General features: G+C 40.3%; 1 protein-coding gene across 1 annotated transcript in view; it reads right to left on the bottom strand.

The window, feature by feature from the left end:
* LOC124722760 (structural maintenance of chromosomes protein 4-like) overlaps positions 1–12,405 on the bottom strand; it is a 70,646-nt gene extending 58,241 nt beyond the window's left edge. Inside the window, exons 1-2 of the mRNA XM_047247898.1 lie at positions 12,393–12,405; positions 6,755–6,956 (exon numbers count right to left, since the gene is read on the bottom strand). Of these exons, the coding sequence (XP_047103854.1) occupies positions 6,755–6,956; positions 12,393–12,405 (215 nt within the window). The remainder of the gene's footprint in view (positions 1–6,754; positions 6,957–12,392) is intronic.
* Between the last annotated feature and the right edge of the window lie 373 nt (positions 12,406–12,778).

Genomic DNA, 12,778 nt, shown 5'->3' with positions numbered 1-12,778 from the left:
AAATTAGGGCAGAGTATGGGTAAGTGGATCACCATCATGTGAGGTCCACTTCAGCTGTGAGGGGGGATTCTCATATCACAGAATGTGGTGGACACAGATCATTCAAGGGTGGCCAATGCAGAGTTGACAGAGGACTGTGGATTCCCTGTGAGAAGCACACATGGGGAACTGCCACATGGTCATGGTCTCCTTAATTGTCCTCAGTTTGTTTTGGAAGATCAGGGCAGACCGTTCTGAGTTTGAGACACCCAGTAATTGATGGCTTATAAATGACTGAAGGTTGTGTTCTGTGACCCCTATTTCCAAAATCAGCATCCAGGTGGCCAGCTTGGCCAAACAGTCAGCTTGTTTATTTCCTGAAATCCCAACATGACCGGGGGTCAAAACAAAAATGACTGGCTGTCCAGTTTGATGGTCAGAGACAAGATTCTGGATAGCCGTAACCAGTAGGTGAGGAGAGTAGCATTGGCCTATAACCTGAAGGCTGCTAAGAGTGTCACTACAGATTAGTGTACTCTTGCCACTGTAGAAATGAACATGGCCAAGGGCTAGTTTAATCGTCATCAATTCAGCAGTGAAGACACTGCAGGCATTTGACAGAGAATAGAGTTTGCTGCACTATAAATGTGTATAGACAAAGCCTGTACATCTGTTGACTGTTGAGACATCAGTGAATACCACTTCTGAACCCAGATATGTCTCCAGGACAGAAAAGAACAGTCAACAAAAATCATGGTGTCAACAAAACTTTCTGGATCAAAGGAGACTTCAAGACAAATCTGAGGTTGTGGCATAAGCCATGGGGTCAGATGCTATGTCTCCCTGATGAGAGTTGACAGTGGGGAAGTTTCAGTTCCAGAAAGACACTGGAGATGTGCAGCAATTGTAAACTGAGCTCTGGGTCACTGTTGTGGGAGCTCGAGCTCCCTTCCAGGAAAGAGGACACGGCAGTTGGGATGTTCAGAGAATCTAGTAACACCTGTACCATAATTTAGCAGCTATTGTTGGTGCCTGATAGGTAATGGAAGGTCTCCAGCCTTGACTAGTAGGCTGTTCACAAGGCTGCTGTCACAAGTTCGACCCCACAATGATGAATGGGATCCAGTATGTGCAGTGCTAAGGGTGATGCTGAACCATATTCAAGACTCTCATAACCAAGACTTCCAAGGACAGACTCAGGGCTTTGTAGAGTCCAAAAAGATAGAGCATTTTGCACCCCAGCTAGTGTTACTCAGGCAGCAAAGTGTACTGAAGTGTCACCAGCACTTTTGATTAAGTTGGTGAAGGTGGAGAAAGTGACATCAGGTGGGAATCAAGGACCAGTCCCAAAAATTGGTGTGTCAAAACTACTAGAAGTAATTGATTTTCTAGGTAAAGCTCTGGGTGTAGATGGGCAGTACAATGGCAACAAAAGTGCACGACAAGAGTATTGGTGGCTGAAAACCAAAAGCCATGGGTGAGAGTCCATGACTGTGCCTTCTGTATGGCACCCTGTAGGTGACGCTCAGCAGTATCCATTCTAGAAGAGTAATAATAAAAGCAAAAATCGTCAGCATACAAGGAGGATGAAACCAAAAACTCCACAGTCACCACTACATCATTGATGGCCACCAGAAAGAGGGAGACACTCAGTACAGAACCCTGTGCGACTCTGTTCTCTTGGATATGGGAGCTACTGAGTGAAGCACTCACTTGAATCCAGAATGTATGGTGTGACAGGAATTTCTTGACAAAAATGGGGAGTGGGCCCTGGAGACCCCACTCATGTAATCTAGCAAGGATGTGGCGATACCATATCTTGTCCTAAGTCTTCTATAGGTCAACAAAAACAGAAATGAGATGCTGATGATGCGCAAAGACTGTCTGGATTGTGGGCTCCAGGTGAACGAAATTATCAGCAGTGGAATGGCCTTTGCAAGAACTCCCCTGAGATGCAACTGAAAGACCTAAGACTTAGGGAGCCAACACATGCACTTGTTCACCATGAATTCAAGCAATTTACAGAGAACATTGGTAAGGCTGATTGGGCTATAACTGTCCATCTTTAGGGGTTCTTCCACAGTTTCAGTACCAGAACTATCATCCTTTCTCACCACTGAGATAGGAATTCATCCTCATTCCAGATCCAGTTGAAGAGGGCAAGGATATCATGCTGACAATCCACTACAAGATGTTTCACCATTTGGTTGTGGATGTGGTCTGACCCTGGGGCTGGATCAGGGCACTGGACTTGGGCAATGGATGGTTACCATTCAATTAAGGGAGCATTATATGGCTCCAAGTGCTGGGTAGTAAAAGATACATGCATTAGATCCATCCACTGTTTTACAACCTGAAAGGTGAGATGGTAGTTCTCAGACTCAAATGCATGGCCATAATGCCCAACAAAATATTCAGCAACAGCATATGGATCAGTATAAATGGCACCACCTATGGAAATACTTGGTACACCTGCAGGAGACTGGAGGCTGTAGAGGTGCCTGGTATTTGCCTATACCTGTGATTGAGAGGTATGTGACCCAATGGTGGAAACATGTTGTTCCCAGGTTTCTTGCTATCATCATTTTAGGGGGTACTGGATGTGGGCATGGGGCCATTTAAAGGCAATCAGGTGTTCCAGTGAATTGTGCTGCTTACTCCATTGGAGAGCCCGCCTATGATCTCTAATGGCCATAGCAATCTGTGGGGCACACCAATGTACTGTCTTCTGACAGGAGATTCTGAGGAAGAGTGGGTGGTTCAGTTGGCTGCCAAAATAATGGTTGCGATTGTATACTGAACAGCTACATCAATATTGCCTTGTGAAGGAGAGCTAAGGACGACAGCAGAAGTGAACCCATCCCAGTCAACATTATGGAAAAGCCAGGTGAGGGTCCAGGAGAGCAACGCTGAGGAAGGGACAGAATGATAGGAAAGATTTTAGTTTCAATGTTTTCACCATGGCCAGTGGTTATTGTTCCCCCTCGCAAAGGGTTATGGGCATTGAAGTCACTGAAGACTAAGAATGGTGGGAGGAGCTGAGAGAGTAATGCAGACAGTACATCCTCAGGCATCACATCATCTGGAGGGATACGAACATTACAGATGGTAAAATCCTGATGTGCCCTTAGCCAAACAGCCACACCCTCCAAAGGTGTATCAAGAGACGCGCACACACACACACACACACACACACACACACACACACACACACACACACACACACACACACACAAACAAACAAACAAACAAACTCCATGCAATAGCCCCTCATAGTTGGTACAAACCTCAGCAGCCACAGAGGGCCGGGGTCCGAGTTGCTTGAAACCACGTTTCCTGGATGACAATACAGAATGCAGGGTAAGTGCTTAAAAGCTGCTGTAGCTCAGCCAGATGGTGAAAAAATCAGTTACAATTCCACTGGAGTATCAGACTGACTGAATAATGTGGGTGCATGAAGTGACCGTGAGGAGGGATGAGTAAGATCTAAGATCCTGCAGCACACTGCAAGGGGGGATCTGGCACCTCAGTGGCCACCGGGATCTCCACCTTGGGCACAGAAGGAATACATACAGAGTGTGGCATAGGGACCACTGGGGTTTCCATTGTCTTAAAGGACTTCCATTGTCTTAAAGGACTTCCTTTTGTCTTTCTTGTCCTCCTCCTCCACCTCCTCCTCCTCAAAAGACAAGGGCTGGGAAGATTTCAGTGACAAAGGAAGAACGCAAAGTTCAATGGCCAGCATCCTGTGGTTCCTTTGGCCACTGGCTGGCATCCAGCTGTGGACCAGCAGGAACTGTGGAAGGAAGAGTCCCAAGGGATGTCTTCCTAGCTAGAGAAGCTGGAGGAGGATGAGGCACCTCTGGCTGGGGGATGAGGATTTATGTCGAGCCAGTGCTCCTGCATTGGGTGCAGTGGAAGCACCAGAAGGGCCCCAATCATTTGGGAAGGAGGGGGGAGGGGGCAGGTAATAGTTGTGGCTCTGAGGACCTCTTGTAAGACATGCAACGGAGGTAAGAACTGTCAACAGAGAAGGCAACAACATTGCGACCATAGTGCAGGATGGTGTCATTCTGGTCCAAGGTCTTATAATTCTGCATTTTCTTCTCCCACTTAAAAGTGGAGCAATCTGGTGAGCAGGAAGAGTGGAGCTTTCACCAGTTAACATGGCTGGGGGAATAGGCGCATGAATGTTTGTGTGCAATGGAAGTCCACAATTCCTGCAGACAGGGGTAACTGTGCAATGGAATGACTTACATCTGAACTTCATACACATGAACCATCTCATAGGAGGAGGAACATAGGGTTTCACATCATACCCACAAACCATCACTTTGTCCAACTCGGGCAACATACCATCCTTGAAAGCCAAGATGAAGGCCGCAGTAGCAACTTGATTTTCCCTTGGTCCCCTATGGATGTGATGGATGGAGTGCACACCCCATTCTCTAACTGGGCCCACAGCTCAGCGTCACATTGCAGAAGAAGATCAAAGTGAAAAATGATGCCCTTGATCATATTGAGACTCTTGTGGGGAGTGAAAGTGGTGGAAATGTTACACAACTTTTCACAACAGACGAGCACCTGTGACTGTGCAGGGGATGAATTTTTATCAGGAGGGAATTGCTCTTCATCTCAGGGGTGGCTGCAACCTCTCAATATTTGTCTTTAATGTGTTCAACAAAAAATAAAGGCTTTTGTGATTGAAAAGATGTTCTTGTCCAGCCTGGTAGACCAGGTATTGGGGGAGGGAGGGGAAGAGGGGGGAGGATTTTTCTCCTTGTCTTCTGGCCCTGCATTGCCTCCATGGCATGTCCAGGGTAGGAAATGCATTGGGATCTTACTTTTTTGCATCATCCGAGTCATTTCCATTTGAAGAGGCTGCTGAGGCCATGTTATTACTAGCAGAAGTAATTTTAAGTCACTTGATGTGCAAACTATCATCCATGGTGCCACTCAATCTGATTGGGGGCTCTCCCCATGGGCACCACCCAGCCACAGCAATGGCTACCTGGCCAGTAGTCCATTGCTGGGAGTCTGTGTGCTCCATTCATGACAGGCACATGCTCCATAGCATAGTGCATATGGAGCATACAGCACAGCCACCAACAGTGTAATTCCTGCACAGCCAGGGGGCTACCACCATTCAAGTACTTGACAAGAAGTTGACAGGCAAGCCAGTGTTATGTTGAGTAACAGCATGCTAATCAAAAATAGTAGTAAACACAGCTTCTTTTGTTTTTATTCAGACCAACATATCATCAAGGTAAGAAACAGAAGGCTAGTCAGTACAGCACAGAGTCATCCAGGTGAGCCACAGAAATTACCAGCCACCCTGCAAGTGTGGAGTGAGGGAGTGAAGCAAAGTGGCCAGTGCACGAGTCACTGGTGCAAACAGTGCCACCATGATGTGGGACAGGAGAAACCATAGGCATGTCCCCTGTACTCTAAGTATACTATGAAAGCTTGGGCTTCATTACATCAATTTTGACAAAATAGTGGTAACAAAGCAAGCCAATAAGGAAAAGCTATCACAAATCCAAGAAAATGCCTAAGGCTAAACAAGGATTTAAGCATCTTTTTGGTTTTGTAATCTTTTCCTTACTGTATATTTGTTTGTTGCACTACTGTGTGGGCAATGTAATTTGCTCTTGAATCTGGATTTATCATGTAGACTTTCCATACATGTGCTCATTTTGTTACTCATATTCCATCAAGACTGATGTAATGAATGTTTAACTTTCATACTACACTTGGAATTTAGGCAGTGTGGTCTTTGTTTCTTTCATCCCATGTCATGGTGGTGCTCTTTGTCCCGACAACTTGTGTACCACACTCTTTGCTTCACCACCTCACTCCAGACTTGCTGTGCAGCCAGTAACTGCTGCAGCTCACCTGGATGGTTCTGTGTTGTAATGATTAGTTAGTAAGCCTTCTGCTCCTTGCTTCACTGATATGTTAGTGTCTCGTCCAGTGTTTCAGTCTTTGGTTATAGGTACATCCTGGTTATATTGTGTAGGATGTTTTCAATTTCCCAACTTTTTATTCATTGACTATTCAACCTACAACACTATGGTAACCATAAAGATGAGGCATTCTATATTCTCTGCCATATTGTTTACCATGTTTTAATTTTTGCAAGCACACTTGTGTTTCTATTTATTCTCACAATTAGGTGCTTAAGGTTCTGGTATTACTTTGATGCATAGTGGTTCAGTCATAACCACTGTTTATTTCTTGTCATTTAGATATGCACCTGATGATGTAGCTATCTGCCAGGAAACTAGTAATGCCTTAATAAAACTTCCAGAATGACAGCGCCTGCCCGTGAAAGGCAAAGGTCTCGAGTTCAAGTCTCGATCGGGCACACATTTTTTATCTGCCAGGAAGTTTTTTAATAAAACTTGTTCAAGATACCGCTGTTTGTGGCATTCTTGTATAAAATGTAATACCATAGCTGGGGACATCCCAATCACAGAGTTGGTTGTGAATATGACTGCTAATATTAGAGAAAATGGGCAGAATATACATTTCTTTAAAAAAAGAAAGATTAATCAGAAAACTCTAGTCTGCATGGTTTTCAGTGATAACATGTCAACAAATTAAATAAAATTGAGACACTCATCATTAAATATTACAACAAGTGTTTGCATTGCACCACATTACAACTAACTTTCCTTTACATTTAAATGGTAGCTTAAGGTTATTTGTCAAACAGTAGTGAGCTAATCCCAATTATTTAAGACATTACTTGGAAGTGAAAAGAAAGGCTTACATGTACTTCTGCATCAGCTCATTTCTTAATTTTGCAATCTCATTTTCAGCTTTCATGTAGTTCAATACTTCATTTTTAGCTCCCTCCAACTGCTGTTTGTCTCTCAGAACATTTTTATAGCTTTCCACCTTTATTTCTTCCTCTTCTTTGAGCTCCTCAACTTTCTTCTGGAGCTGTGTAATAGGTACCTGTAATAACTGAACTACAACAATTATCATTGAATGTATTTCATGATAAAAACTGATTTTGTATTTTTTAGTGACTAGTCTGTGTGGTAATTTTGTATGAAGGAAGTGACAAACATTAGATGTTTTTCTGAGACCCTTGTTTATGAATATGATTTAGTCACCTCATAACATTCAGTTTACAATTTGGCCAGCAGTAATACAATAAATGGTAGTCAATAATTTGAAAATTGTTGTAGTTCTAATGCTTCTGCTTTTTACTGTCTCTTGTCTATTTGCTGTAGCCCACAATGGCTTCCATGAAATAATTTTTCTGTAGTGGGTACTGATACTACAAACTTTTTTTTCCAATATGAATTTTTGCTTTGAAGTTGAGTGTGTGTTGATTTGAAACTCCCTGCCTGATTAAAACTGTCTGCTGGTTGGTTTCTTGAGACAGTTTAAGGAACTAAACAGCTCTGAGTTTCAAGAGATCATCCCTCTGCAGTTTGTGACATCTGCCCAAAATTTGATCAAATTGTGGTATAGAATGATGAAATTCTCTTTCATACCTTGCAGGACTAGTACTCATTTCTCACAGAACTGGTAGTCCCATATGGTGCACAGGAGAAATTCTGTGAAGAAATTTTGGAAGATGAAAGAGGTGATGGTAGGAGCGAAGTTGTGTAGGTGGTTCATGAAACATGCTTTGATAACTTAGCAGCTAGAGCACTTGTCCATGAAATGTGAAAGTCTCAAGTGTGATTATCTGTCTGGCATGCAATTTTAATCTGTGTGGAAGATTCAAATCAGCCCTTATTTTCTTATGCATCTTCTTATTAGGAGGAACATGTAGTGCTTTTCACAGCTCTCAGTAATGTGTAACCACTACAAACCCATTTTCTAGAATTCCGTCATTTTCAGGTCTAAATCCTTTTAATAGTTCTGCAATATAATCACTTTTATGGACCTGTATTTTAATTTGAAACTGTGTTTGTGTCTGTTGTGTGAGACTGTTCTTGATCTGATAACTGGTACTGGCGTGAGCCCATGCAGAGCACAGGCAGAACATTTGATCTCTCAGACATTTCCAGCCATTCACTTAGTGTTGATTTTGGTTTTGACATGATGCGTGCTTTGGAGCAGTGACTAGCATAGTTAATGTCAGGCTATGACAAAACTGAGGCTAATGAACTCAAATCCTCATTTTATTACTGCATCATGGACATAAAGTTTATTGAATTGTGGCAACAGTAACTGATGCTGCAACTGTACATTTAGAAAGTTCAAAATATCACAGAAACATCATCAACACTTCTTGTAACTATGTTGATGCTGTCAACACCAATCATTCTGATGTTTGGTGATTTGAAGCCAACTTTGAATGCAGATGTTCAATGGTTTCTAAATTTTTAAATGGTACTAACATTTCAGATAATCATGTACAGTCTGCTTTGTTATTCAATTCTAGAAGTAAACAATATGGGCTGCTCCACAGTGCCTGGGTCACTCTACAGTATTCAGGCTATTGTGAGGAGTATGAGCATTCTAAGAACTTAGCAGCTTGTAATTAGAAATCTTGCCTAGTTTGGTATCGTCTTATTTAAGAAGCAACCACATATAGTATCTTCTATACTACTTCCACCGAAAGTCAAAGAGTGAGTCAGTTGTATAAATCATAATCTCCTGACCTATAGTCTTTTATAATACTCGCAGTAACACAGCTTATACTTGTACTGACTGTTTAATTTATGAAGTGTTTGTCTTATTTTGTTTGGGCCAGTGTTCAGAAAGCCTGAACACAGTTTTATCAAAGTTCTTTATATAGCTTAGTCATATGATGGTCCATCAGCTGCCTCACATGCATTCAACAATGACTAGTCAGCTGTCCAACATGCATCCACTGTTATCAATCAATTTAATTTACTTTTTTTGCATGTTCCATGGATCATACTTGCAACAACTCACCCTGTAGTTTCAAAGGAGTAAATGTATTTTCAGGCTGTTGTTAGCATGTCTAATTTTTTTAAACGGTTTAACTAATTTTCAATGATATACTTTTAAACAGTTGCCTACATGAACTTTTATGATGTTATCAACATGTTTTTGTGCAATAAATACTTTTTGCAGCGTGGATTTGTCCTAGAAAATTATTCAGTATATCACCAGACTATGTGCTAATAAGCTATTTTTTTATGTTTTTATCACCAAATCAGAAACTGCACATAGAGTAAATGTTTATAATATTAAGCATTTGGAAATATCTATAATATGTAATTTCCAAAATGAGTTCTGAGCAGTACGCACACCCAGGAATTTTGGTCAGTTTTCTGTATTTCCATTCTCGCAAGCTCCATTGTTGTTGATGGTGACATGTTACCTTATTATTATTATTATTATTATTATTATTACATCCAGGACAGAACAGTACAGTTATCTGAAAATTCAAAGGATACCTATAATATATATACGAGATTTTGTACATGTCGAACTGCCTTGGGAAGAACTGAATGAAATGACATGTAACGTTTCTATTCCCTTATCTACAGGGTGATCAGATAGGTAAATTACATTAACTACATTTCCACTTCCTAGTTCATTTAGGTAAATAAAAGATTGTTAACTTTGGTATTCAAGGCCTATAATACTTTGCTGCATGATACTAAATGCACATCCCAATTTCTCTAGTCTGGCATTATTAGAGATTTCATTTATTTTAGTCTCTTCCAGTACTGCCCGTCAAGATGAAGAAGTTAACCTAAAAAAGGCCCCCCCCCCTTAAACCAGTAATTACAGAAATTTTGTCATGTATGACTGTGGACCCCTTATTCTCTCGGCTAACAGATCTGTCAACTATTTCTTCTCTTACTATTGACATGTATCCCAGTATCACAAACTGGGACTACTGTAATGTGAGCCCTACTTGAAGCCCACAACAACCCCACTCAATTCTCAATTAACTGACTTTATTGCTTTGTTAAGGCTGATCATGTTGAGGGTGAACATCAATCAGACTCAACACCTTTGTTCATAGTTGCTGCTCCTAACATGTCTGTCACTAATGATACTATATGTATAATCTTGGAAAGGCTGTTACAGTTGGTGCAGGGTGGAAATTGCCTGTAAACAGCTTAATATCCTATACAATCTGCCCAAGGCTCGTACTTAGTTTCAAAATACCAGTGAGCAGGAGCTTAACATTTCCAACAACTGCTGGCCTATGCCTAATGCATGAAGGCTACCTAGCAGCAGGAATTTTCCTCTCTAATTTGATTTACAGTCCAAACAGATTCGCCTGTCCCCAGTATGCTGCAACCTGATTTCATCTACCGCTGGATGAGGCTTTTAATCTCCTACCTCAGGTAACATGTTAAGTTGTAGTCCACTGCTCAGTGTACATCCCATGCTGATCTGTCAGCTTCCAAATGTGTATCCTACATTGAGAATTACATTTGCAAATTCTGCGGTACTAGTGCACAGAAGTGCAATTCAGCGTATTAGGAATGTGGTTAGTTATTCCTAAATTGGTTTATGTAAAAATGTTAACATATAGGACAGAAATTTGCTAATCTTATTAGTGGTAGTTATTGCACTAGTAGTATGCAACAGGTAGGAAAATGAAGGAAATTCTGTGTTGAGGGTTTCCACCAATTCAGCTGGCATGATTACCAATAGCACAAAGCTACATGTTTTGCTTAGAAGAAATGTGGGCACGTAGTTGCCATCTATCTATGTAGTGCAGAACCTGCACCTTGGTGCAGCATGTCCCAGGAGAGCATCAGGCCATCGAGTGTTGCTGTGGTATTAGCTGATGGTGAACTAATGATGCAACTAATTTTCAACAATTTGGGCGTCTGTTTTCATGTGGATACCCTAATTCATGCTAAAACATACTGTCATACTGGCTCATCACCTTTGGAGGCAATGAGGATTTGTCTGGTAACATACATGAATTGGGCAATTTCTTTAAAAGGACAAGTAACAGTCAATGTTATCTATAGAAATGTGTAGACTACTAACAGTTTTTGTAGTGCCTTCACCAACAGCAACTAACATTTTTGGTTTGGGTGAATGTACTGGTTTTGTTTTTCAAGTACAAGGTTCAGTTTAAATCTCTATAGTATTCTGTTTAGCGATTTATACATTTTATGCAAAGAGAACTATAATTCATTAGAATAGTACTTGGACTGTGCATTAACTTTGAAGCGTTTGATTAACAACACCACTATAACACTTTTTCTAAATTTCAGTCTAAAGAAACCTTTACAGTTAAGATATCAGATACATATATGAGTGTATAGCAGAAAACTCCAAACACACAAAATTCCTTACAATAATAATAAAGGAAAATATGAGTTGGGATAAGGACATAGGACATGTAAGTGGGAAACTCATCTCAAACCTATTTGTGTTGCACAAACACAGCTACGTAGAAGAAAACAATATTATGAAAATGATATAGTATGCAGTAATCCATTTGATGTTTAGTTATGGATTGGAGAAGCATCTCCTGACTCCTAAAACAAACGTTAATGGACTATTCCAATTACAAAGAAGAGCAATAAGAATGATAACTGACCCTTAACCTGCAGAATTGTGTACACCAGCACTTAAAGATCTTAAGATACTAACACTATCCAGCATATACAAATACAAACTCCTACACTGGACAAAATTCAGATATGCTCCTGAAACTTCAGGTAACAAGATACAATGCAATGATGACACAAGGAAATGGAACCTCTTCCATGAGCCCATAGACAACATCGTGAAGTACAAATCAAAGCCATCCCATGCATGAAAAAAAGCCCTAGAAAAACCCCCTTTGAAAATGAAGTACATAATAAAAATATTTTCAAACCTCCCTCTAACCTTTGATAGAAAAATTTTACTATGGTGTAAATGATTTTATGAACACTAAAGTTTAATACAAATTGCAATGCAGTTGCTGCATAAAAAAAGAAATTTAACTTAAATGTACAAGTACACATCATAAGAAAAATTGTAATTAATATTAAACTGGCCTAGAATACTATAGTACAAAATCATAATTTACTAAATGCTAGTTAGTAAGGAGTGTATACCTATCAGTGTATGTAATACAGTTTTACAATGGAATTTCCAGGATGGCACATAACAATATTATGAAAAGGATAGCTGCTATTCATCATATATCTGAGATGCTGAGTTTCAGGCTGCTGAAGCCATGTGTATGCGAGTTGCATTTGTATGCATGGGTAGGGAAAGCAGAATGATCATAGAAGCATCAGGTGTTGTGACATGAATTACATCTAGCCATGCTCATGATTTTAATTATAAAGTCTACTGGCACAAGTTGGATTTGTGGTTATTTTAGAGCTACTATCAGTTTGCAATCTTACTTAAATTTTAATCCTCTTTTCTGTCTAGAATTATTACTGGCAAAGCTACAAGGCAACCAGCTCTGTTCCAAGATATTCCTAGATAATACTTACCTGAAAATACCATTAGACGAAGAATTAAAACATTTTATGGCAATCGATTAGATTAGATTAAATTTACTTTCATTGCAATTGCTCCATAGTGAGGGGGTCCTGCAGGATGTAGAACATGTCAGAAAAACATTAATACATGACAAATATTTACAACTGAAACAAATGAGGTAATGTACCTTCCACAGTTCCTAAGTGGAATGATCGTCTTTTTTTTTTAATGAACATATGAAAGAATCATTTTACAAACACTAATGCACTGAATTCAAATTAAAAAAGTTGTTTTTATTTATAAGGTAATAAACATGTAATACAACTACTATAATTCTTATTTACAATGAACACATTACTGCACTGAAATGGTGCGGAAGTTAGATTGTACTTACACC

This window comes from Schistocerca piceifrons, chromosome X (genome assembly GCF_021461385.2).
Source record: "Schistocerca piceifrons isolate TAMUIC-IGC-003096 chromosome X, iqSchPice1.1, whole genome shotgun sequence".
Classification (NCBI taxonomy): domain Eukaryota; kingdom Metazoa; phylum Arthropoda; class Insecta; order Orthoptera; family Acrididae; genus Schistocerca; species Schistocerca piceifrons.
This window is presented reverse-complemented; position numbering and strand designations above follow the sequence as displayed.